Source organism: Anoplopoma fimbria, chromosome 1, assembly GCF_027596085.1.
Source record: "Anoplopoma fimbria isolate UVic2021 breed Golden Eagle Sablefish chromosome 1, Afim_UVic_2022, whole genome shotgun sequence".
Classification (NCBI taxonomy): Eukaryota; Metazoa; Chordata; class Actinopteri; order Perciformes; family Anoplopomatidae; genus Anoplopoma; species Anoplopoma fimbria.
This window is the reverse complement of record NC_072449.1, coordinates 12614815-12638853: the sequence shown is the minus strand read 5'-3', so window position 1 is coordinate 12638853 and position 24039 is coordinate 12614815. Positions and strand designations below refer to the sequence as shown.

General features: G+C 39.5%; 3 protein-coding genes across 3 annotated transcripts in view; 2 read left to right on the top strand and 1 right to left on the bottom strand.

Annotated features, from left to right (window-relative positions):
• Positions 1-2866: 2866 nt before the first annotated feature.
• On the top strand, positions 2867-9588 carry tmem97 (transmembrane protein 97). Its single transcript, XM_054598278.1, has 3 exons — positions 2867-3062; positions 3201-3345; positions 7909-9588. The coding sequence occupies exons 1-3, from the start codon at positions 2946-2948 to the stop codon at positions 8178-8180; spliced, it is 534 nt and encodes a 177-aa protein (XP_054454253.1). The 5' UTR covers positions 2867-2945; the 3' UTR covers positions 8181-9588.
• Positions 4793-7469, bottom strand: LOC129090742 (THAP domain-containing protein 6-like). The gene is made up of 5 exons (XM_054598277.1): positions 7229-7469; positions 6408-6600; positions 6186-6293; positions 5884-6094; positions 4793-5392 (listed from the first exon to the last, which is right to left on the bottom strand). The coding sequence occupies exons 1-5, from the start codon at positions 7306-7308 to the stop codon at positions 5019-5021; spliced, it is 966 nt and encodes a 321-aa protein (XP_054454252.1). The 5' UTR covers positions 7309-7469; the 3' UTR covers positions 4793-5018.
• A 2689-nt stretch (positions 9589-12277) lies between the features above and the next one.
• Positions 12278-24039, top strand: part of ulk2 (unc-51 like autophagy activating kinase 2) — a 35675-nt gene continuing 23913 nt past the window's right edge. Inside the window, exons 1-4 of the mRNA XM_054617943.1 lie at positions 12278-12656; positions 13183-13425; positions 17261-17353; positions 17568-17609. Of these exons, the coding sequence (XP_054473918.1) occupies positions 13336-13425; positions 17261-17353; positions 17568-17609 (225 nt within the window). The 5' untranslated portion in view covers positions 12278-12656; positions 13183-13335. The remainder of the gene's footprint in view (positions 12657-13182; positions 13426-17260; positions 17354-17567; positions 17610-24039) is intronic.

The window sequence follows — 24039 nt, the reverse complement described above, 5'->3', positions numbered from 1 at the left end:
TAAGATAATTCAACTACCACTGTTTAGGAAGTTGATGCTGTTGTAAGAAAGTGAGAAGGAAAATATGAAGATAAAAACCATCAGCCCACCTCTCCTTCCTCTCCCATGCTAAGCGAAAGCTGTGGCTTTCATACACCTAAACAGTATTTTCAAATGTGTCATTGAAACCAAATAGGACTTCAGAGGTACTCATCCTATAGCCATGTCAATTTATTTAACTTGAAGGGTCAGTTCATCCAAACTATAAATCAACCTATTTTGCCACTTAAGATATCAGTGTCCCTGTTACACTGACCTCGCTGTAAACTGTTATCGTAAGGACTATTTCTTCAGTTTAAAGTAGTTCCAATATCAAAGAAATGAAGAAGAAATCTCAGAGACAGATATCTCAAAACTTGGGCACATTAACCCAAAACCAACTGCATGGCTTGACTTTGTTATTTGGGAAAACCAGCCCTTTTACTTTCTGTTGTCATGACCTTGCCAACACTTGTATTTGACAGGTAACAGTGAACTGTTATCTAAAGTGCAGGTAAAGTCTTTTAACATATATTCAAAGGTGCAAGATCCAAAGTTTGGAGCATACCTCCCAAAAGCTCTCAACATGTCAAAGACGAGCCGGCAGCCCATAAGTAACGTGGATAACAGTGCTAACAGTGCAAACTACGGCGAAGGTGCTGACAAACCTAACATAGTTTGGTTCTACGCTTCCACAACAACACTGTCGGTAGGGATGGCATTATCAGCTGTAACCGTCATATTGAGAGCAGTGCTCTCAACTTACTTTAACTTATGAACCTGGTTTGAAACCATATTTACTGTTACCAGGCAGTTATCAGCTCCTCTGCTACTCAAAATGAATCTATATTTTGTGTTTCTTGAAGTAGGGTTGAAGGGGTCTTAAGAACATGCTCTGCAACAGGAAACAACAGTTTCAGACAGAGGCCTTGATTTAGAGAAAGACCAGCAGTAAAGGTGTCATTCATGTAACCCAGAAGTTACTCAAAATGTCCACCATGAGCTCTTTAGTTTACTAAAGTAAATTCAATATATTGCAGTTACCACTGGCACTGTGTAATGATGTCTCAAATTGTTTTAAAATATCATCTTTATTTCTGGTGTAATATTACCTTTTCCATTGTATGTCAAATTACAACAGCGTTGCTACTGCGCTGGTACCAACCGGAGCACTTCAAGAGCAGCTATTACTTCTTCAAGAGAGACGTGTAGGCATTCGGCATCGTTCTGTGGAAGATGCAGACATTTGGTGAGTTGGTTGCACATATAATATCAGATATGATATGTAACACAAAAGGATTTAATATATGAGGTAAGACCAAAGGTAAAAGTGGAGATTTTTCATTGCCTGTTTTACTGTCTCTTATAGTTGTAAAAAAACCATGTATTTCAAGGAAACCTCTTTGTTATCAGAGTTGGATATCATACGTATACAATATAAAATCTTGACTAAAACAGTATTCACCCAAACCATCAGTCTTAATCTGGCAACTGATTCTGAATACAGTAGTTTTACATTGACGCTATAACATCGTATTATACCATTTCTCTTATAACGTATGATGGTTGGTTCTTAGTAGTTCCTAACAAGATTAATCCCTTGAATGTCGAAACCCTACACACTTCATGTCATGCGAGACTGTTGGCTGGAGTCATACACTCTGAGACCCTAAATCAGAGACATTGTCTGTATGCTGGAGAACATCATGGAAAATGATGCGGTAAGGAACTGCTGGCTACGCCATCTTTTAACTGGTTTACATTATTGGATAAGAAAATGTAAATCTTTTATTCTGAGCTGCTAATATGTTACATCACAGTTTTGTTTCTGCAGCTGGAAAGACAGTAGACTGTAGTGGTATTTTGTCACATTTTGTTATCGTCATAATGGTAACATAAAAGGTTGTTGTTTTTGTAGGATTATGTGGATGTTAAGAGTCCTCAGCTTTAGGATAAAGATGAGGCTGAATATCAGGAAGCTAAATGTCAACAAGCCAGCATAATTTTGGAAGATACAAGTAAATGGCAATCACGACAGGCACAATTCCGAACAGTTAGTATGTGTATTTTAAAACAATACACACTCTTAATATCTCTCTCCAACTGCATATATGGGTCCTGTGTTTGTTTATTTTGGGCCTGTGTGTGTGTATGTGTGTGAAAAAGAACAAGGAGTGAAAAACTTGAATTCCCCCAGGGATTAATAAAGTAATTATTCTTGTGTAACCTATAGGCTACATGTATCTGTTAGGGTCAGCCTTTCAAGTGCTGTCTGCAATATAGTACCTGTAAGATGTTCACAACAGAGAGCATGGTAAAAATGACGTACTTATATGTTCTTGTTAAGTACATTTTTTTGTCATGTTCTGTTTCTTCTTTAACTTTGTAAATCTTGATTTTAATCTTGATTTTTTAAAATATTTTACCATCAATCCTTTTGACAACTCAATTTAAATGTACATTTTCTTTGTCACGTGTGCCGTCTTTTTACTAGACTGTCATAGAAGCTTGTTTACTTTCTGAAATAAACCTCTTGTTTTCTTATTATACTATTATTAATAATAGATTTGAATCACTTATTTATATTTAAATTCAAGCTTTTTGTTTAATAATTGATTCAATTAGAACGTTGTTAATTGTTTTTAATTTATTTATTTATTCTTTATTTATAGATGGGTTAGGGTTAGGGTTAAAAAGCGGTTGTAAAACGATTACATTTGAGTTTCCATAATGCAAAAGTATTTATTGAGCCAAACCGACATTTACGTAGAGCACGTAAAGTAGCTTTGGGGTTCAGGAACGCCCCCGTCTCTTTCTGCGAGCCAATGGGATTCGTCGTGGTGAACACGCGTTTCTACCTTCTATGACACAAGACGGCAGCGAACTTAGTCCTAGTTTATTAGCTATCATTTGCACCGAAGTCCGAGATGATGGCTATCCGTGTGTTAGAAATACTCTTTTTCTTCTACTTTGCGTCTCACATTCCTATCACATTATTTATTGACCTACAAGCATTGCTGCCTGGACATGTGTATCCTCAGCCGGTAAGTGTCAGTACCAGGAGAAAACGGAGAGAAAAACAACATCAAGCTACAGTTTCGCCTACTAAATAGTATCAAAGTTACAATCAACTGTTTTTCGGCCAAATGACGATTCACACATTGAATCCTTCTCTCCACCAGCTGAAAGATCTTATAAAGTGGTATGCAGAGCAGTTCAGAGACCCCATGGTGCTGGATCCGCCAGACTGGTTCAAATCTTTCATTTTCTGCGAGGCTGTGTTTCAAACGCCCTTTTTCCCCGTTGCAGCGTACGCTTTCCTGAAAGGTCAGTGAATGTGTTGTCTTTGCAGTATTGTGACTGAGTGTGTCTGTTTATGGTGCACTGCTATTTGCCACAGAAACGCGCGAATAAATGGCAAACATTTTTTCACAATTGCTCGTAGAGCGTATTCATGCTCTCAGGGTCCCATGTTCCCCAGCCAATCCCAGGTATCCTCTCTTGTGCCACCTAAACCCCATAGGAGGCTCCAATGATTGGCAGGTTTGACAGCTATACAGGTCATGAGACCCTCACTGACCCGCTGAACTCAGTAAATGTCATTGCTCTTAACTTAAACAACTCCTTGTAACACAATAACCCTGATAACATAACAGTTGAACATTATATGCCGCTCAGTCCGTTAAAATATGTTGAAATGACTCAAAATTGCGGCCAAGACAGTTTGCTTGACTTTTGACATTTATATCTCCACAGTGGCTATACACATTTTTACCATTCAAACTGCATTTGAAACGCCCATCTGCCTTCGGTCCTTTTGCCATTTGAGTTGCAAAGATAACCCTTACTTGTCACCACCAATGTTAGTTCATACCAAGAGGACACACATGCCCTGGGAACATAGGGATGATCCCGCCCCAACCTGGCCTCTCTTGAATTTTGCAGTGTTAAAGGTGCTGAATTCAAAATTCAAAGCATTAATATAGCAGCAAACAAACAGCGGTGACTACTCAAGCCGCTGCCCAGGAGGCGTAGCAGCCTCCTTCCGGTCCCCCCCCCCTCAACTAAACGGTGTTAGCCATAGACATCATATAGGTAGACGCCGCCTCCACTGCTTCAGCCCGTTGCCTCGGCGAAACGCGGCGCCGCCATATTGGTACGGGAGCTCTCTGAAGCCAGAGGTCTGTCAGACGTGTCAAACAAGCGCAAGTTGCCAGGAGCTGCGGTTTATCTGGATAAAAATCACGATAACCTTTTACATTTCGCAACCAATTTCATGGAGTATTCAAGGGTTTATGCTCTACGTGAAGTGTGTGAAAAAGATTTGCCTCTACGTTACTTTGAATCTCGCTAGTTAAATCGCCAGTCATACATGTGCATGGGTCTATGATAAACGCTCACTTTTCTTGCACAGCCCGTGCACTTTGAAAATACTGAGAAGATCTATAAACTATCGAAATAGTGCTTCTTTAGTTACTACGTATTGACCATCATTAAGAGAAAGAGCATACATCAAATAGTGAGAAACTGGCAGTGTGTTTTTCATAGTTTAATAGTTCCTTTTCAAGTATGTGCATTAAGAAACCTTGAACAGTGCAATTGGCAATACACATTTATTTCACAAATCAACATTACCAAAAAAAGCTATATATTTCTATAGCAGTAAAAATATACACATCTCAATATATACATACACATCTCAATAGTTTAACTAATATAAATAACATAGCATATATATAATACAATATAATATAATGACTCAGTATAATGTGCAATGGAATAACATATATATGATATATATAATATGTGAAACAATATAATATATTTTAAGTATAGGTATATATATTCATATTATATAATATATATATATATATTTGTACATTTGTACAATTTGACATAATATACAATCATTCTCATAACATTTTCACATCTATGCAGTGCAATTGACACAATATATAATTTCACACAATATATGATATAATATAATAATTGAATCTAGGCTAGAACCCTTTAAAAAGTATTGTCTTGCTGAGCTTTTTTCGACTGTTGCCAGTCTGTAATTGCAGCGTGCTCAGTTTTGCAATGTGGTGCAGCCTGATCTTGTGAAATACAGACACAACCAAGGACAACAGTGCAAAGTGGTGGTTTTCAATGCCAAATTGTGTGTCCTGAATGTGCTCCTTGAGGAGAAACACATCATCTGTCCAGATGTCAGCCCGGACAAACTGCTTGACCACAGACACACTGACAGCTTGCCCTGATGCACGCTGGCGAATGAACCGCTCTGCTGACCTGACCACCTTCACTGTCCCCTCTGAAGGAATCATCAGCCCTCCTTTGTTCTTCAGAGTCATAATGGAAGCTAATGGAAGATCTGAAATGCAGATAGCACAGAGTAATTAGTAAGTGACTGAAAGAGTATGAATGTCATTATGAAAACACCAATAGGCTAATGTGTTTATTTCCAGGCAAGGCCATATGAATGCAAATATGTAATCTTGTCGTGGCTGTAGACAAAAGCCAACAATCATTGTCTTAATAGCTCTAGCTTAAAGATGCACAAAAGCCAGGAACCATGACTGATTGCTCTAAACAGGTGCCCATAAACACCTGCCAACAAAGGTACCTGGCTATTGTGTGTCTTGAAGCTAGAGCTATCAGACTATGATTGTTGGCTTTTGTCTGTGCCAGATGCTATTCAAACTATGAATGGGGGCATATTACAGACGTTGTCAGGTATTTGGAGTTTAAGTTTGATATATGAAATTCAGACAAGCCAAGCATTTGAACACATTATTGCAGTTGTATTTCTTTGGTTACAGCCCTAAGATATACATGACATTCAAAGTTTAATTTCAATGTTACCTGAGTATAAGTCAAGCCTCTCTTGCAGCTCTTCATTTATGAGGTTCTTCCCCCTGAGGTCCTCCAGAAGACAACGCACTGTTTTCTTCGCACTCTGCTCTCGGGCCTTTGAGTTCCTCATCTCTTTCTCAAGACTCTCCACCCTAGCCAGGGCTTCATTGAGTCTAGTCTTGAGAAGAGTGGGAGATGGAGGCAATGCATAAGTGTGTTCCTAGTAAAAAAGGACAAAACAGTAGTGAGTAATGTTTATGATGCCATGATGCTCACTGCTGTTTTGGGGCATAGCTAGTGTAAATACTCACAAGGTAGTTAGGTGAAGGTTCAGTGACTTGTAATGATTGTAAAGAACAGTCAATTACAAGGCTCGCTTCAGCCTTCCTTGAGGCTTGTGTAGTCCTGGCTGCCACTTTCTAAAACAGAAGAACAAAATACTTGAACAGGTGTATCTCATTCTCAATCATTCCAAATGAACACACACACACACACAATAAAACCATTTTCAGCAAGCTTAGTGATGCACTTACTCTTTTGAGATGTGTTGGGAAACTGAACACAGATGGTTTAGTTCCATCCCTGAGCCTGACATTTTGGCCTGTCCGGTCAAAATCCTCCGGCTGAAAGTGCTGGCTACAGAGCATTGACCTCTCATTGGCAGAAAAGTCTTCCCTTTTCACAGCCACTTCCCACTGTCTCCTCAACTGCTTCTCTTTGGGAAACCTTAAAATTGCGAGAAAGGTTAGCTAGCCAGTCAGTCAGATTCATAATACAGATGTATCTTTAAAAAAAAAAACATTTAAATAGAAATAACGTTTAAAACGTCAATTTCGGCCGGCGACTGACTGCAGGTGCATCTCACAGGTGCATGTAGAGTATCGTGACATTTTTTCCGTAGTTTCATTCATTACGTGACACCTTCATATATTGTAGAACCATTACATATACAGTGGCATGTTTTGAGCCTTTTTTTGTTTTAATCTAGTCTCTTTTTTAAATACATCACAGAGAGAAATTAAGGCCAGTCGCTCAGCCGAAACGCAGCTTTCCGTCGCGACCATAAATGCTATATAATTACATTATACATACATTGTAATTACTCACAAGCAAGTAGTGGTAGATTATATATATATATACTGTATATCCTATATTTCTTGACAATATTATCTCCTGTTGACGAACGATAGAATAAGGCTTTGCTCACCATGTCCGTTTCACGTTAGACTAGCTATAGTCTGATTCTGGTGGCAACTTAGCTGTCTCAACAGCTCTTAGCTCTCAACATAACACATGATCTACGTGACATGACTGAATTTTACAATTACAAATAGAAACAATTGTTTAGTCTTACTTGTGAAAGGTAATTCCTTGCGATCTTGTTTGAATCGTCCTGACGGTGGTGCACCCCCAAGCGGCGCATGAAGTAGGCATCTTCACTCCGAAGACGAAATAACTCCCGTACCAAGATGGCGCCGACGATTTATGCCGCCCAAGGCCGAAGGGGGCGTCTACCTATATGATGTCTATGGTGTTAGCTTCGTCAGCACTGTTGACGTTATTTGCACTGTTTATGCTGTTAGCACTGTTAGCTACCAGCTGCCGACTCAGCTGTTGCCATGTTGAGAGCTATGTGGAGGCAGTCCTTCAATCAATATGCTCTGAATTTGTAATTTATTACCATTAATTCAAGACACCCAGTAAACTTCTATGGCGAATTAAATGCCAGTTCAGTTGGGTCGATGAAATTAATTATTTCTATTTTATTTTCTTATTTAGTCATGGAGATAGTTTGGGTTTTATTGGTTGAGATTTCTGCTACAGCCCCAAATAAATGGAGTTGAGTGGAATTTCTATTCCACAACATTTAGAATTACAAATCAAAAGCAAGATAATTTCAAGAAACATTGTCCATGTTATTCTGGATAATCCAAAGACTTGACTGTCAAGAGTTGTTACTGGAATTACGTTTTACCACCGAGTGTGTTCTGCAGCCTGGAGCTTCTTTTGATCGCAGTGTTTTTTGTGTTTCAGGTGGCTGTAAGTGGATCAGGACTCCTGCCATCGTGTATTCTACACATGTGGCCACCACGCTGGTCCCCATCCTCACTCACATCCTCTTCTACCAGTTCCCTATGAAACCCCACCCTGGTCCCCAGGCCCCACGAGAGCGCTGGCTGCTGGTCTCAATATACTTACCATATCTGCTTGTGCCTGTGCTGCTGCTCCTCACTATGCTGCTGTCCTCAACATACAACTCCACCTCCACGTCTGGACACAAGTCAGCCAAATCCAAGGAGAACTGACACATTACCACCAGACTAAAGCTATCTAAGTCACTCTTTTTTAGGAGATATCTTTCTACATTTCTCAAGGTAACATTTGTATGTGATATCACACTATTATTATAAGGGATTTGCTATAGTTGAACCAGCCAGAATGAACACTTTTAATGGTATTCTTTAGAAGTAACATTTTTTTGTGTCTTTTATCAGTACCAAAGTGAAATGAATACACTTATAATGGACTCTGTAGGAAATCAGGGTATACAAGCTGTTTTCCTAATGTGTATCTATGCATCCACAAAGAACTGAGTGTGGCCCTGGTGGTTAGTCAGAGTGAAAGCAAGAGGTGTCTATTGTCAGCAGCTACATTGGCAGCCTGTTCATATTTATTTATACCTGATAAAGGTAATGTTTGTCCCCTTAGCAGAACTGTAAAGTCTGTCTATATATTGATTAATAAAATAATTACTTTGATGAAAAAAATGAATATCAGTTAAAGGTAATTTATACACCATAAAATATTAACAGTTACCACAATTCTAATAAAGTCTCTCATCTACTTTAGAATCAGAATCTGAGACGGTTTATTGCCATGTATGTCATGAGTCATTGCAGTAACATACAGTAGTCAGCATCATAAACTCCTAACCCACCATGATATCCCCAACGCAGACATGTTAATGTAAAAATGATGGAATGAATAACATTGACAATGGCTGCATTCTGTTTAGGTGACGCCAGACAGGACCTTGCTACACACCTTTTAACTAAATGCATCGCATGTTAAAACCGCATTCTTTTATAAAGGCTTTGATTGATAACAATCTTTAAAACGGTTAGTTTACTAATGCTTTGGCCAAATGTATTTAACATTACATGTCACTCAGTCCGTGACAATATTATACATTTCAAAGCTTTTATTGAAGATTTCAAATTAAGGTTCGAATGTCTTTTGTAATATTTTATGACACCCCCACACACGGGTCTTTCAGCATGACAATGATCCCAAACACACCGCCCGGGCAACGAAGGAGTGGCTTCGTAAGAAGCATTTCAAGGTCCTGGAGTGGCCTAGCCAGTCTCCAGATCTCAACCCCATAGAAAATCTGTGGAGGGAGTTGAAAGTCCGTGTTGCCCAGCAACAGCCCCAAAACATCACTGCTCTAGAGGAGATCTGCATGGAGGAATGGGCCAAAATACCAGCAACAGTGTGTGAAAAGCTTGTGAAGACTTACAGAAAACGTTTGACCTCTGTCATTGCCAACAAAGGGTTTATAACAAAGTATTGAGATGAACTTTTGTTATTGACCAAATACTTATTTTCCACCATAATTTGCAAATATATTCTTTAAAAATCAGACAATGTGATTTTCAGGATTTTTTTTTTCTCATTTTGTCTCTCATAGTTTAGGTATACATATGATGAAAATTACAGGCCTCTCTCATCTTTTTAAGTGGGAGAACTTGCACAATTGGTGGCTGACTAAATACTTTTTTGCCCCACTGTATGTATATATATATATACAAATCTAAAAATTACGTTTTAAAAATATATAAAATAGAAATTTATATATATCTTTACCAAATATGTACTCTCTCTATATGACTGTCTGTAGAAGAAGAAGTTTCTGCCAATGTTTCTCAAATAATGGAACATCTGTCTGTAGGACATAGCTTCAAATTTCAAATTTGACCGCCAAGAAAAGAGTAACAAAGTTTATGTCGGTCCGGTCAATAAGCTCCAGTCCAGGTCCGGTCCTTCTCAGTCACAACCAACTATAACTCAAAGCAAATGTTGTATATTATCATTAAATCCATGTCTGATCATATTTGAGGCGAGATCAACTGTGTAGAATATTGAAAGTTTTACAAAAAGATATATTGTTGATAATAATTACCAAAACTGTTATGGTAGCCGCTAATCAATACATAAATAAATATTAAATATCCAAAAAGGAGTAGGAAGAAGTATACACTTATATGGTCCTACCTCTTATACATAACTCAAACAATTAACTCAATATTTATCATATCATATAAACCTTTGTGACTAGTAGCCTTAATTCTTTTTTTTTTTTTTAATTCAATTCCAACCTTGGTAATGAAGTAATATTGTCATGAGTCTGAGCTGAAGAGTTGCTGGTGAACCTGCATGATTTAATCTGACCGCACAGAGTCTGAACTGGTGGCACCGATGACAAGCATTTAGAGTAACTAGAAATAAATAACCAATCTTCTTGTTTAATGTTCCACATAGGGACTTTAAAAGCCCCAGTTCATCAGTTGAACTACTCTCTCTCGTTCTAATCTATACACCAGTGTCTTATCTCCACGTGCACATATTATCTCTACTAACATCTCTTTACTTTATTATCAGCAGATTAACACTCGCATTGTTTGTGTTTTGCTTGCATCATTAAAGTTATGTCACATTTCAATTTTACCATACTAAATTGACTGGTGTCAGTGCCTGTACCTCACAATGTTGAAGGCTACAAGTGGCCAAGAGAGCCCCATACAGAGGAGAGATTGAGTGAGAGACCCCTCTCAACAAGTTGCAACTCAGACAAGCAGTTCACACTTTTTCAAACACCAGAAGAGGGGGGAAATACTGGTGCAGCTGTGGATGTGTAGTTCTACCTCAAGCTCCTTCTTAACAGCTGAAATAACTGATCAATCTATATCTCTTTTTCCATCACAACCCGATGACTAACCACATGTGTCTGAAGCACTGAGTAGCGATGCTTTTGAATGGTAAACGGTAAATGGACTTGAACTTGTATAGCATCTTTCTAGTCTACCACTCAAAGCGCTTGTCATGTCATTCACCCATTCACACTCATTCATACACTGATCACAGGGGCTACAATCCAAGCTGCCACCTGCCCATCAGGACTAACTAACCCATTCATACCTACACATACACCGATGGCAGTATGTTGCCCAAGAACACATCGAAATGGCATTCAGATTCCTTGTCTTGTTTGAGCCTTCTTGGATCTTTCGGATATATTTTATTTATGATGACAGATGCATTGAGAAGATATATTTTGCTATATTAAAAAAAAATGGGATAAAGCATATTCATATTCCCCAAGGGATCATATCATATAGGCACCAGTATAATGACCAAGCCCTTGGTTTTTGTGTATGACCATAGTGGAATCAGCTTGTAAGATATCCTACATAATACGTTTTAATTGAAGAATGTAACTCCCCCGGGTTCCTAAATAACCCCAGCATCACCAGGCTACAGCTCTGTATATTTATGTAGCCTGTCTGTATTAAAAATACCAGGGTAGCTTGAAGACAGCATTCTACTTCTGTACTATTGTTACTGTTATATTTCGCCACCAGAGGGTGTCAAATGTATACAAACTGTAGGCCATTGTAAGAAATTGATTTATATCTTGTTTAAAGCTTCCCTGTTTCCACCCTGCACCATGTATTTTCACAATTTATGATATATTTTCCCTGGTTGTAAAATTTCCCTGGTTTGCCAAACATGCTATGTTGTCGTCATTGAGCCACAGCACGAGTGTGCATAAATTCTGTACATTTTGTGTTGGTTCCATGTACTACTTAATCATGTCACAAAAAATATACATGACATTTATCCTCTGGGAGTATTGATTGCAAAAGTAGCCACTTTCTCCCCAGTTCTCTTTGTTGCAAACGATATTATTACTATAATACAGTAGCAAATATCTTAAATATACATTATACATCCAAGATGTTATGGTGTGCTTTAATGGCTAACCAAAGCAACCCCAAATTAATTTCAATCATGTCTAATGGTTTGAGCCGTTGAACCTCTCAACATCTTGTGGGGATCCCAACGAGACACTTTGCACACATCCTTTGAATACCCTTTGGCCGTCCAAAAATGCATATGCATGAAAATAATGTTGTAATTTAAATAAAGATAATCAAGTTAGTTAATGAGGCAAAAAAAATAATCCATTTTTTCCCCCCCAAGGCGTCCTCAGAGCCTGACTAACTCCCCTTGAACGGACTAACCCTTGCAGCGGAAGGAAAGGTCTACGGCTGGCCTCCGCGTAAGGAGAGGATATAAAAAAAGAACATGGCTCTATCTTTCAGTGTTGTTTAAATCACCGCTAGGACGAAGGAACCCCTCTGTCATCATGTGACAGAGCTGTACAGTGTTTTTAAACCTGTACAGTTTATATTGAAAAGTTGATGTCCAGTAGATAGAGGTGGATTATTAATTATATTCTAAAGGCGACCTCTACTTCCAGTGCTAACATTAACGTTAGCTGTTCTGTGAGACTTGACGACGAAGGACACAACGAAGTGTTCTTTTATGACATACGGTTTAAATGACTGTTTACTGGGAGAATGTAGTGTTTTTCAAGAGGAGAGAAACGTGTCTAGTGGACGTCTAGTCGAAGAGGACGGATCATAAGGACTAACGCCTTCAGATAAACAACAGTCCTGTGTGGACATTTGTGCTGCATCTTCAAGATTTTTCCAATGGTAACATTAACTGTGGACTAGCTCGCGGATGTTAGCTAGCTTTATAGGTTGCTATACCTTGTAAAAAGCAGATTCAATAATTCAGTATCACCAGACAAGGTAACTTCATTCACGTATTATTGTTAGCATGTTAGCAGACACCGACTACAACAGCGATGACGCGATGTGTTGCCACAGTGTTATGTCACTGTCAGGCTAACCGATAGCTCGGTGTCTGCAGCTGCTTTCAACCTTTGCATGGTCATGTCCAGCCGGGTTGGCACCATGTAGACTGTCCCTCTGAACAGGTTTGGTGACAGGGGACCCACCGTGTTTTTGCGAGCCTCCTTGGAGAGTAATGCTAAACTGGATTGCAGCTATCCATCTGGGTCAAAGACTGACGGCTGGCGCTGATACACTGTAGCTCAGGATTCCTGTTAGCCATGCTCAAAGCCGTCTGATCTACGTAATATTACAAACATCCCAACCTTTTAGAGGGCATTTGATTGCATTATGTCCTGACTGCATCTCTTATTTATGCAATAAGGCACACCAGAGCCGCCTGTCAGGAAGTAAGTCCGCAGTGCAAGAAGCAGCATCACCAGGATTGAGAGCATCATTTGCTCCAGGATTATTTTCTGAAGAGCCCAACATTTAAGGCGATACACCAGTGCCCAGGACCGAGCACCAGCCTACCACAATGGAGACAGTGGGAGATTTTGAGTACAGCAGAAAAGACCTGGTCGGACATGGAGCCTTTGCTGTGGTGTTTAAAGGAAGACATAGGAAGGTAAATAAACAAAGTATGTCTGCAGTGTTGCCTCCCCCCTCTTCTCTTGCAGGATAAAAGGGGTTAAGGCAGCTTCATTTGAAAATCTGGGTCAGTCAGTTGCAGTGCAGAATGCAGTTCTGCGGCAGCATTTGTGTGCCGTCACTTTTTTCGAGTGGTAATATTGCACAGCTTTTATGACCAAACATTTTGATCCAGTCTGTGCGACAACAGCTGTGCGAGGTGATGTCAGTGTTATTAAGTTAGTTGTATATCTGTGCTGCCTGATTCATTCATGAAAGGGATGAGTCAGGCAGCAGAGAATGACTTGCTGACGTGCTCAGCCAGGAGGGAGGATGGGGTGCCTTTTTTAAAGATACAAGCCTCCCTTATGTAAGAGATGTATAAGGTTCAGTCATACTAAACCAATGGAACACATTACATTATAAACATAATGCTCAGAAATAGAATTAACTCAGTAGATTCAATGCAGGAATGAAATTTTTTTTAATGTGCTAACTGGTGTGAAATAGATGGTCCTGAATTCCTCAATGAAAGCCACATTACAGCATCCCCATGCTCCCTGCTGTAGCCTAGGCTGAGTAACAATCGATAACTTACTCACAGCCTGGAAACTGAGCTGACTGTAGGCCTACAAACAATCACCCAGTCATCACTGCAAGCTGTTCATCTAGCTGCACATCCGTCCACTGCTCACATGCCTTCCTGTCTGGTTAAAACGTTCCTGGCTTGTGACAAATGTATTTACTGTTAAAAGTCATAAATGTCATAAAAGGCTATCATCAGTCATTTAGCCTATTTATAGGATCATTTCCACCTCTGAGGAATCAGAAAGTTAGAGCCACCTGACTTTAACAAACATGATGGATTGCTTCATTGCTTAGGCAGTGTTGGATGCTACATATGGCTCCTGTTACACTGTTATGTCTAGCAATTATTCAAAGGTTCACCAGGGATGCGGCAGGATAATCAGCTTATAGCAGAATCCGTTGTGTGTTTGACTTTTTGTAAGGACATTTTCCCAGTACAAATCCCCCCCCAATTTTTTGAAGCACTTACTATATTTATTAGTAATGTCTTGTTAAGCCAAAGGTTGGTGGTTTCTTTCCAGAGAAGAGAAGCTTTTAAAAAAATGTCTTTAGCTGTGTATACCCAAACAAAATTAATAGAAGCTCCCAAAATTATATAAAATGGTCTCTTTCTGAATGCTAATCAGGGTTATTGCACTGGATTAACTTGAAGAAAATGTGTGTCATGTTGGATATGATGTCAGGCTCAAGACTATAATGAGATTGTAGGAAGACTAATAAGATGTAAATATATGAACTGATTTATGTACGTATACTTTGGGATGCATTCATACCTGTTCTCGTAACGCCGCACAAGATACATTACATTACTCAAAAGTTAAACTCATTTGGGTTTTTTACGCATAGGTCCTCTCTTTGTTTTAAATGTCGGTCAGCTGAAGTTACATTCACTCTATTTAAACATTTTTGAGCATCATATTGGCAAGAGTCAACCTATTTAATTAGCCAAACAAGATATTAATTATGTTGATACTCCTATGTTGTCATAGTCCTCTGCTCTATCACAACTTCTTCGGCCAACTTCTGGTTGCAGTGTTGCTGAGGCTAATGTCTTTGTTGCTCACACCACTCAAATCGGCTTTGATTCATATATCATGCATTATTTTGGGAAATTACATTGTGCTTCTGTTTTTGCAGCATGACTCTGAGCAGAGGACAACTGCTTACTATGCAATGCTTAACTCTCCGTTCTGCAGTCCACAAACCATCTATTACACAAGTTTTTATATAATGTCTCTCTCCCACTTCCCCCACACCTCCTCACCCTCCAGCATTACATGATGGGCCAGCAGGGTCACATTTTTTTTTTTCCTATGGGGTAGTGTTTGCAGTTCAGTCACACTTGGCTGGACTGGCTGTCAGTGAGCTGGGTATGGATGCAGCTCAGTTGGCAGTGTTTTATATACACACACACACACACACACACACACACACACACACACACACACACACACACACACACACACACACACACACACACAGAGACTTGTCACTCGCTCATGTGCTAGATTCTATGCCAGGCTTTAGGCGTAGTGCACTCTTAGAACAAGAACATCTCCTTTTGACCTAGATTCAGTTGGATAGCATGTCTTGTAATTCATTTTCTTCCTCTCTAACTATGTTGATTTAATTTGTCTATACTATCTGTGTGTTTTTTCTCAGGGGCATAGAAACAAATAGTCTTCCTTGGGTCTATAACTGTGTCCTAAGTTGGGTGTTTGCATGTTCAGCACATGTCCTGAGAGCCTTTGAGCTCACGTGAGCTCCATGAGTCTTTAAATACATGCTCCAGGAGTTAATCTGGAAACATTCATTCAGCCCAGTCTCACTTGGCTTTTAGAGTAAGTAGGTTGCCTGGCTCTAGTTCTAGCTGTCATCTGAGTGCCTTGTCATTCAGCACGTTATTCAGCGCAATAGGCAGGCCTAGCTGTAAGAAACCTAAGTGCCTTGGTGTTATTGGGATGGCTAGAATTTCCTCCATCCTTCTTTTGTAAACACTCACATAGTGATGCTGACAGTGCAATTCAGGCCAGCAGGTTTTGCTTTTAGCACACGCACATACACAAACACTGTTTTAACCCCCCAATGTTGAATCATTGATTCCTGGATAGCAGAGGTGGCCATCTTGTCTGAAAAAGACATAAATTATGCTTACATTGTTAAAAAATATTAAATTTCTTTATTAAATCAAACAATAAACTTAAGGGGAGTCAAGGTGCTATTTCACAAAGTAAAAATGTTTTGTGCAGCTATTATGCTGTCTCTTACAAAATACATTCATCACAAGATGAGACATTCAAGATCCACGGGGCTTACCACCTCGATTGAACAATATCCTAAGGCAAAGTATGACCCAGCTCTATTCACAAGCCTATATGCTCTCCTTTAATTGTCACTAACTGGTTCATGAACTTCATGGTTGTTGAATGTCAATTTGAGACACAAGTGTTTGTTTTTTTAAATGTTTTAGAAAGTCAAAAGAAGTAACAAAAATGATTCTGTGAATTATTCTGAAGCACTAAACTCAAGTACTAACAGATGAGAACTGAGAAGCACAAACCGACCTCCCAATTGAGTGGCTGATCGGGCCATCCAGACATGCGGGGAGAAACTAAGACATAACGGACAATCAGCACTCTTAAGTAGATTTTATACACCTGGAAATCCTTTTGTTTACATTTTATATCTCGGGAATCCCTACCAACCCGCTGCAAACTGAGAAATATGACAACCCAGTCAGTTATTTTGTGGGTTGCCTTTATCAGAAAACGTGATCTAACAAGCCATTTAGCTATTTTTTTTATGAAGGGGGCTTAAGAGACAGGGGCTTAAACAGAGCATTTCAGACAGAGGGTGCATACAGGTGTATTCAGACAGACAATATAAAAATATGTGCTTTTTGAACATTAAAGCACGTAAACATTTTCTAGTAGAAAGCCAAAGTACACTGATGAACCTGAAAATTAGCATGATATGTTGCACTTTTAGAAGAAATAGAATGGTGGCTGAATCAAAAAATGCAATGAGACTGCATTAAATGAATAACACTGTGTGGTTTTGATTGATGATGCGTTCTGGATCAAAACAAATTGAGGCCAAACTGAATATCTTGAAAACAATAGTTTAGGGGGCGTTGCATCATCAGAGTCACAAGGGACATTTTACAGGGAGATTGGGATAAAGTTTTTGTTCTCAGTTTTTATAACTTTTATAATTCCCTCTCCATCCCTCTCTCTGTTCTGCAGAAGACAGATTGGGAGGTGGCCATAAAGAGCATTAATAAGAAGAACCTGTCCAAGTCCCAGATCCTTCTTGGCAAGGAAATCAAAATCCTGAAGGTGAGCATTAACCTTTAATTGGCTCTCACTTATCTCCTCAATGTATTTAAAGAATGATCTGAAATTGTCCTTGTGTTGATTCTTCACCTTTTACAAAAATGAGCCTCATATGTCTTGATAGGAATATCTGTGAAAGTGATTCCTTTAGCTGATGTAGCCTAGGTAATGTTTGCGTTTAATGCATCTAGTTTTTTTCTGTTCTGTTTTTGCTTAGGAGCTGCAGCATGAAAACATTGTGGCACTTTATGATGTCCAGGTAAGGATTTTTTTTCTCTTTTTTGCATCAAATTGATATAAGCTCAAGGAATAATGAACTATTCAATATTATTTCAGTATTTAACTGCATTGAGTGTTGTTTGCTCTGGCAGACAAGCAAGTATGTCTGAGACCTTGTCTGTTCCAGTATCTAGGAGGCCAGTGTTATAAAAACTTGAATCTAGTCAAATTAAACTACATCCACAAATCAAGATGATCAACGTTGCTAGTGGCTAGTCCTTCAGTTTAATGCTGAGTAAGACTGCCCTCTGTCCTATTTGATTTCAGGTGGATAATTTACAGAACATGAACAAGCTTTCATTTCTAAGAAAAGGGTATCCATATAAGCCATGCACTCTGAATACTATGTCTTTCAAATATTTTGTAATACTGTGAATAACAGTGCTCATGTGACTGATGACCGACACTGCTTTACAATAATTGGTCAGTCCTTCAACACAGGGCAAGACTTCTCAAAAGTGCCTGTCCATGGCTCTAATGGACATTTGGATTGCAGAAAGCTGGGTGTAAAACTGCAATTCCATGCATTTCTAAGAATAGATTTTACATCACACAAACAAAGTTGTTTGAATGCTTTTGGCCAAACTGTTAAGCCTGAGGAGAAGAGAAGAAGTATGAGTGCGTTTGGATGAATCTGAAAGGCCATACTGTCAGTACACGGTCACATACACAGTCCAGTCATTGATTTGGACAAGTTAAATAAGCATAAATGCAGCCCAAATGACTTTTGGAGCTCTGCATCTAGCAGAGTCAGAAACACTTATTCCTGACACTTTCAGATCACGGTGGGTAAAAAATTGATTTTGTTTGCCTGCTTTGTCAGCTCTGCTTCTGTTGCCTGTACGATTTGGTGGGCAGGTCTCACAACCACTTTAGGTACATTTCTTCTCTGTGTCCTTTTCTTACCAGCTGTTTTTTTTCATCCCCTGCAGCAATGGTCTGTCTGTTGGGTTGTGCATTTTCTCTCTGGGTGACTGTCAATAGAGTCTGGTGTGTTTCAGCCCTTCGGAAACCAATACCAACTGGCAACTACCTCTTTTTTTCCCACCTCTTGTATCGTTTTCATTCCTTGATAATTTTGTATATTCATCTCACTTTTTCCAATTTCTTGTTTCCACACGTTGTTATTCATCAATACTTCTTGAATCAGCAGTCTGGCTTCTCCCAGACTCAACAGCTGTTGTTTTTACTGTTACTATGTGCTGTAGGGCTTGGTTTACCCAACATAACAGTAAATGTAACCCGTACTGATCAGTTGCATAGCCTGTATTTTTGATTAGAAAAGACAGAGATTTTAGTTTTTACTATGTTGTGCTACTTACTTACTTCTCTGTTTAACGTCTGTCAATTAAAACATTACCAACATTGGACAAGCATGAAACAACTTCAGTTCAACACTTGATGCAAACAATGAGAATCTCTGTTGAAAAGGTATAAAGGTTAGGATGTGTATCAAAGAGCTTAAGTTGAAAATAGTAGAGCACCTGACACCTAAACCAGCTCCTAAAAAAATGCTACTAAAACTCAGGATATGGGTTATCTGTTTAAAGTCTGATAATAATGACCCATAAACCCAGCTTTCTGACCTCTCTGCTGTATACACCACAGGCGGATGCTGATAGCCCTTCCGACAGGTAATGGCTGCTGCGAAAGAGCAAGTCTTTGAGTGAATAGGAGCCTCATAGAGGCTTACAATGGTGAGAGTGTTTGACCTTTTGATAAGCGTGATGCTGTTTATGCAGTAGTTCACCTATGGTTCAGGGCTGCAGATGCTATAACACAAGATAGTGTGCCGTTTTAAGACTATGTTCAAACGGGTGGAGATTGGGTCAATGCTGAGATCAGACTTATTGAATTATGTGTTCTAGTTAGGCCTAAATACTCTGTGTGCAGTAAGCACTGCACATTTTTTCTCTTTAAAATATAAAAGTAATGCTAGAGTATAATTCTGTAAGTGCGAACTAAGGCCTACTCTTTTGATGATTGATAATGCAAACCCCAGCCCTAATCATAACTGAGATATGTGTGGTTCAGAATAGACCGATGCATTTAGCACAGAACAATGTTAGCCATACCAGTGTGGCATTTTCTGTTGGTCTGTCGTTAATGAAATATCTTAAAAGCTAGAAGATGGATTACCATGAGATTTTGTAAAGACGATAACATCTCTCGGATGATGACCATGGTGTTCTCCTGACAATACCTGTAGCCCCACCGTTAGGTATTCAACTCTAAACTCTGTTTTGAGTGAACTCTCTCATCAACTAGTGGATAGATGGCCATTGAATTTGGTGCAGATATTCATGTTCCTCATAGGATGTAATGTAATAACTTAGGTGATCCTCTCTCACTTCCTGAGGCGGTCACACCTCCTTTGATTGAGCGCTGATCGTCTCAATACCTGCTACACTAATCCAATCCTCATACTTTCTTTTGGATGTTGATGAGTGTATTTTTGTCATAAATATAGCAAAGCCTGAAGAGCTACTGCTGCATCTACATGTGTTAATGGTGTTCCACTACCTGCACAAAATTAAACCTTTTATTGAAAGAGTACTGCAACTGTCGCAAATTTGCATTGCTGTTGGGGTGAATAGTTTTGATTCAAAATATTCAAAGCCTTTAGGCGTACTTTAAAATATGAGGCAAACTGATGCCATTGAATGTGTTTCATCAGATGAAAAGACCATTACTTGTTTAAGTATGAAAGGGGTTTTAAAATGTTAAAACTTAACTTTATAAAACTGTAAACCTCAAGCTGCTTTTAGGTGACTCACCAGCTGTGGGTAAAGAAGTACCAGCTACCTGCCTGCCTCAAAAAATAGCTGTGCATTGACAAAAGACTGCAGAGCTAGATCAGGGAGTATGTGCACTCATGACAGAATGCAGGTCCTTACTATGGCTGTAGTTTGGAGGAGCTCAGCTCGTTTGCTTTAAATCACAGTCTTAAACACACAGCTGAGCTGCTCCCCGTCCTCCATCGTGGAGATGTTAAAGAGGTAGACAGGCTAATTATAAGGTGTATTATGTCAGGTCTCTATGGCTAGTTCTCTTTCCTCTCTCTCACTCTGCTACACAGTACAGCTTTGAAGTTTGGATTATTGTGAAGGGGCAAAAGAGATAACAAGAGGTGTGTTTGTTTTGTTTTTACATAGAAAAATCATTAACAAAGAATTCATCTGAGGTGGCCAGAATTTGAAATCCCCCAACTGCAAAGTGAACAAACCTGCAAAATTTGCCTTTGAATCATTATGAATAGTGGCCTATCTGCACATGCTAGTAATTATCACTATAATTAATTATTTATAATTACTATAAATAACCCCTCAGTAAAACTTAAAATGCTTAAAGTGCATTGTCTTCATTTTCATTTTAAGAGGTTACATCTATGAAGAACTTTGTGCCCTTTTTAAACAGTTTAATCATAAACACATTGCTTGTACGGATATGAAGGGGGGGGGACGACACCACATGGTAAATGAGATTGGGTCTGTATTTCATGGCGGGTTGGGTGTGTTGCCGACATCATGCCAGACAGTCACTGAGGACAGTTCGACCCGATTAACATTTGCGCCGGGAGCAGTGGGTACAGTTTGTCCAAGCAGGGAGAGAGGGTGCAAGAACATCAAGCTCACAGCTGTCGGAAGGAGCCGCAAACCACCTTTGCCCCAAACCACCTTCACACAGGTCTTTGGGTCTTTCCAAGCTGACCTAGAGCGGGTCTAAGTGCACGGTCATGGACCAAATGTGCCCTGATTCGGCCAAACCCTAATAAGTAGTTATAGTAAAGCTGTATTTAACATTTAGACCATAAATATAGCAGCAAACAACTACTTCAGCTCTATGACAAGTAAGCAATCTAAATTTGCTGAGGAAGGCGGCTCTGAGGGGGAAAAAAAGCTCTGGAGTAGTCTCCAAATGAGTATACTCCGTCCAATGTGGAAGACTGTGGAGATTATTTGTCAAACTATTGCTTTTAAATCTATGATTGAATAAAATGTAAACGGTTTGGCACATTTAAGGTGAACATAACATAAATAAATTCTATGTGAGTTAAAGTTGGCGTAAAGGTAAACAGAGGAAGAGGGGGCTTGCGGTTTGTTTATGAAGTGTTTTGGTCTGTGAGTCAATCCTCACAAAAGCTAATGTTGCTCCCAAGGAACATTGTGTTCTAGCCTGGAGAGGGGCCCCCAGCCGTGTGTGTGTGTGTGTGTGTGTGTGTGTGTGTGTGTGTGTGTGTGTGTGTGTGTGTGTGTGTGTGTGTGTGTGTGTGTGTGTGTGTGTGTGTGTGTGTGTGTGTGTGTGTGTGTGTGTGTGTGTGTGTGTGTGTGTGTGTGTGTGTGTGTGTGTGTGTGTGTGTGTGTGTGTGGAAAAGGAGGGGAATTACATGTTCTAACTCCAAAAGGGATTTTTGGAGTTCAGTGAGTTTTCCTAGAAAACCTCCAGTACGTATGAACCACCCTGGCCTCTGTCCACATTCCTTGACAGAGCGTTGCTTTTCAGACATTTAGCAGGCTGGGACAAACGCTCAGAAGAAAACACTGGCTCTGCTCAGTGAGGCACAAGCACATACACCCAGTTATACTTATGCAGGGTGGCACCAACAATGATTAGAACTGATATTTGATTAAATTAATCAGAGTTTAGCAAACATAGGTTTAAAATAATTGAATCCAGATTTAACATTCGACTGAGCTCTCTTCCACAAATTCTCTTTATTTTAGTAAATCCAAGGTTAATCAGAATCAAGATGCTTGCTTACCCAAAATGAAAAATGTAATTTGCTGCTATGTATTCCTTGTTATGTATTCCTTGTATGTATTCCTTAACACTATATTACATTTTTTTTTCTAGCTAGCTAGCTAAAAGTCAGTTAGTTGGTCATAATGACTCGACCAAGAAGCTTACATTTCTCCTCCCCAGAGAAAAAATATTTCACCAAATTAATGGAGCAATACAGGTATGGCCGATCTTTCTGTTCAGCTCCATAACAGTGTTCTTAGAGAAATTCAGCAGCAGCATCATAAAAATCAATTGGGCTGAGTCTGTCCCATAACTTTCTCGCATGAATTCGATTATTTTGCTGAAATTCGACTCAAACAGGCAAGCGGTTTTAGAAGTTAAACCTCGGCAAGTGTAAGTTTAAAATTTATACTGGATCAAAATTTTTATTGGACTTTAAAGTTTTGGTGCAACATAAATAATTGATACTAGGTATACAGTAAAATAAATGCGTTAAAAGAGGTATAAATGGAATCTTTTTTCATTAAAGGTTAGTTTTAAAGTTAAGCCATGATTTGATTGGGTTTAAAAATGAGTCCTCGTTGGTGCAACTCGGTGTGTAACATGGTTTTGTCAGCACAAGAGCCAAGGCACTCTTGCATAACACATTTTCTTAAGGACCATAATTCCACTTTGGACCTTGGAAAGTTGTGAAAACAGATGAAATTATCACAATAAAAATTATCTGCGCATCATGTGAAGTTGCATTATTGCTCTGACTGATTATGTTCTGGCAGGACAGTACGATTTTTACGCAATGTTTTGTTCCTTTCTATGTGTACTGTTTTGTGTTTGTACTTTAATTAGCCATATCAGCACATCTGTGAAATAACAAACTGTACACCTGCAAAATAATAAACATCCTCCCATCTTATCTCGAGGTTGAGCCATACTGAAAATCAACAAGCAATCCTGACCTTTTGTCATCGGCACATAATTGCTGTTTTGTTGCTGCTCACACTGACATTGCCCCTGTCATTCTGTGGGGGTTGTTGTGTCAAAGTGCAGATTTAGCTCCCAAATGACATCAGTTTACCCAGAATACCCCAGATTACACTCGTCCCTTGCGTGACAAAAGCACACTGGCCCACAAGAAATCCTTAACCTCCCCCTCCCCAGGACACAGTCACACACATACACACACTCTCTCCTCCACCCTCTCTAGTTTGGCCATATCCCATCCCCCATATTGTTGCATAACGTATCCTGGAGCTTGTGTATGATGTAGTGACTCAACGACCAGACACGGTGCTGATTTGTCTCACATGGACAGTGGCAGTCCAAAGTATTTTTGTGTGGGGCGGCTGTGGCGTAGTGGAGAGCAAGGTAGTTCTCCAATCAGAGGGTCGGTGGTTCGATACCCGGCTTCGGCAGTCGATGTGTCCTTGGGCAAGACACTTAACCCCAAGTTGCTCCCGAAGGCTTGCCATCGGTGTGGACTGGATGTTGCATGAATGTTAGTTACAGTCTGATGGTGGCACCTTGCATGGTAGCCTGTCATCAGTGTGTGAATGGGTGAATGATATGTAATATACTACTGACTGTAAGTCGCTTTGGATAAAAGCGTCTGCTAAATGACTGTAATGTAATGTGTGCATTGTGCTGTTAGTTTTCATAACCTGGGATTA

What these genes read in the sequence shown, in the direction of transcription:
- LOC129090742 (XM_054598277.1), bottom strand. Translation starts at nt 7,308, where the DNA reads ATGCCTACTTCATGCGCCGCTTGGGGGTGCACCACCGTCAGGACGATT. An exon ending in AACCTTCACCTAACTACCTT is followed by an intron (nt 6,095 to 6,185) that starts GTGAGTATTTAC and finishes CTTTTTTACTAG; the next exon opens with GAACACACTTATGCATTGCC. An exon ending in GAGGCTTGACTTATACTCAG is followed by an intron (nt 5,393 to 5,883) that starts GTAACATTGAAA and finishes TCTGCATTTCAG; the next exon opens with ATCTTCCATTAGCTTCCATT.
- tmem97 (XM_054598278.1), top strand. Translation starts at nt 2,946, where the DNA reads ATGATGGCTATCCGTGTGTTAGAAATACTCTTTTTCTTCTACTTTGCG. An exon ending in GACATGTGTATCCTCAGCCG is followed by an intron (nt 3,063 to 3,200) that starts GTAAGTGTCAGT and finishes TCTCTCCACCAG; the next exon opens with CTGAAAGATCTTATAAAGTG. An exon ending in AGCGTACGCTTTCCTGAAAG is followed by an intron (nt 3,346 to 7,908) that starts GTCAGTGAATGT and finishes TTTGTGTTTCAG; the next exon opens with GTGGCTGTAAGTGGATCAGG.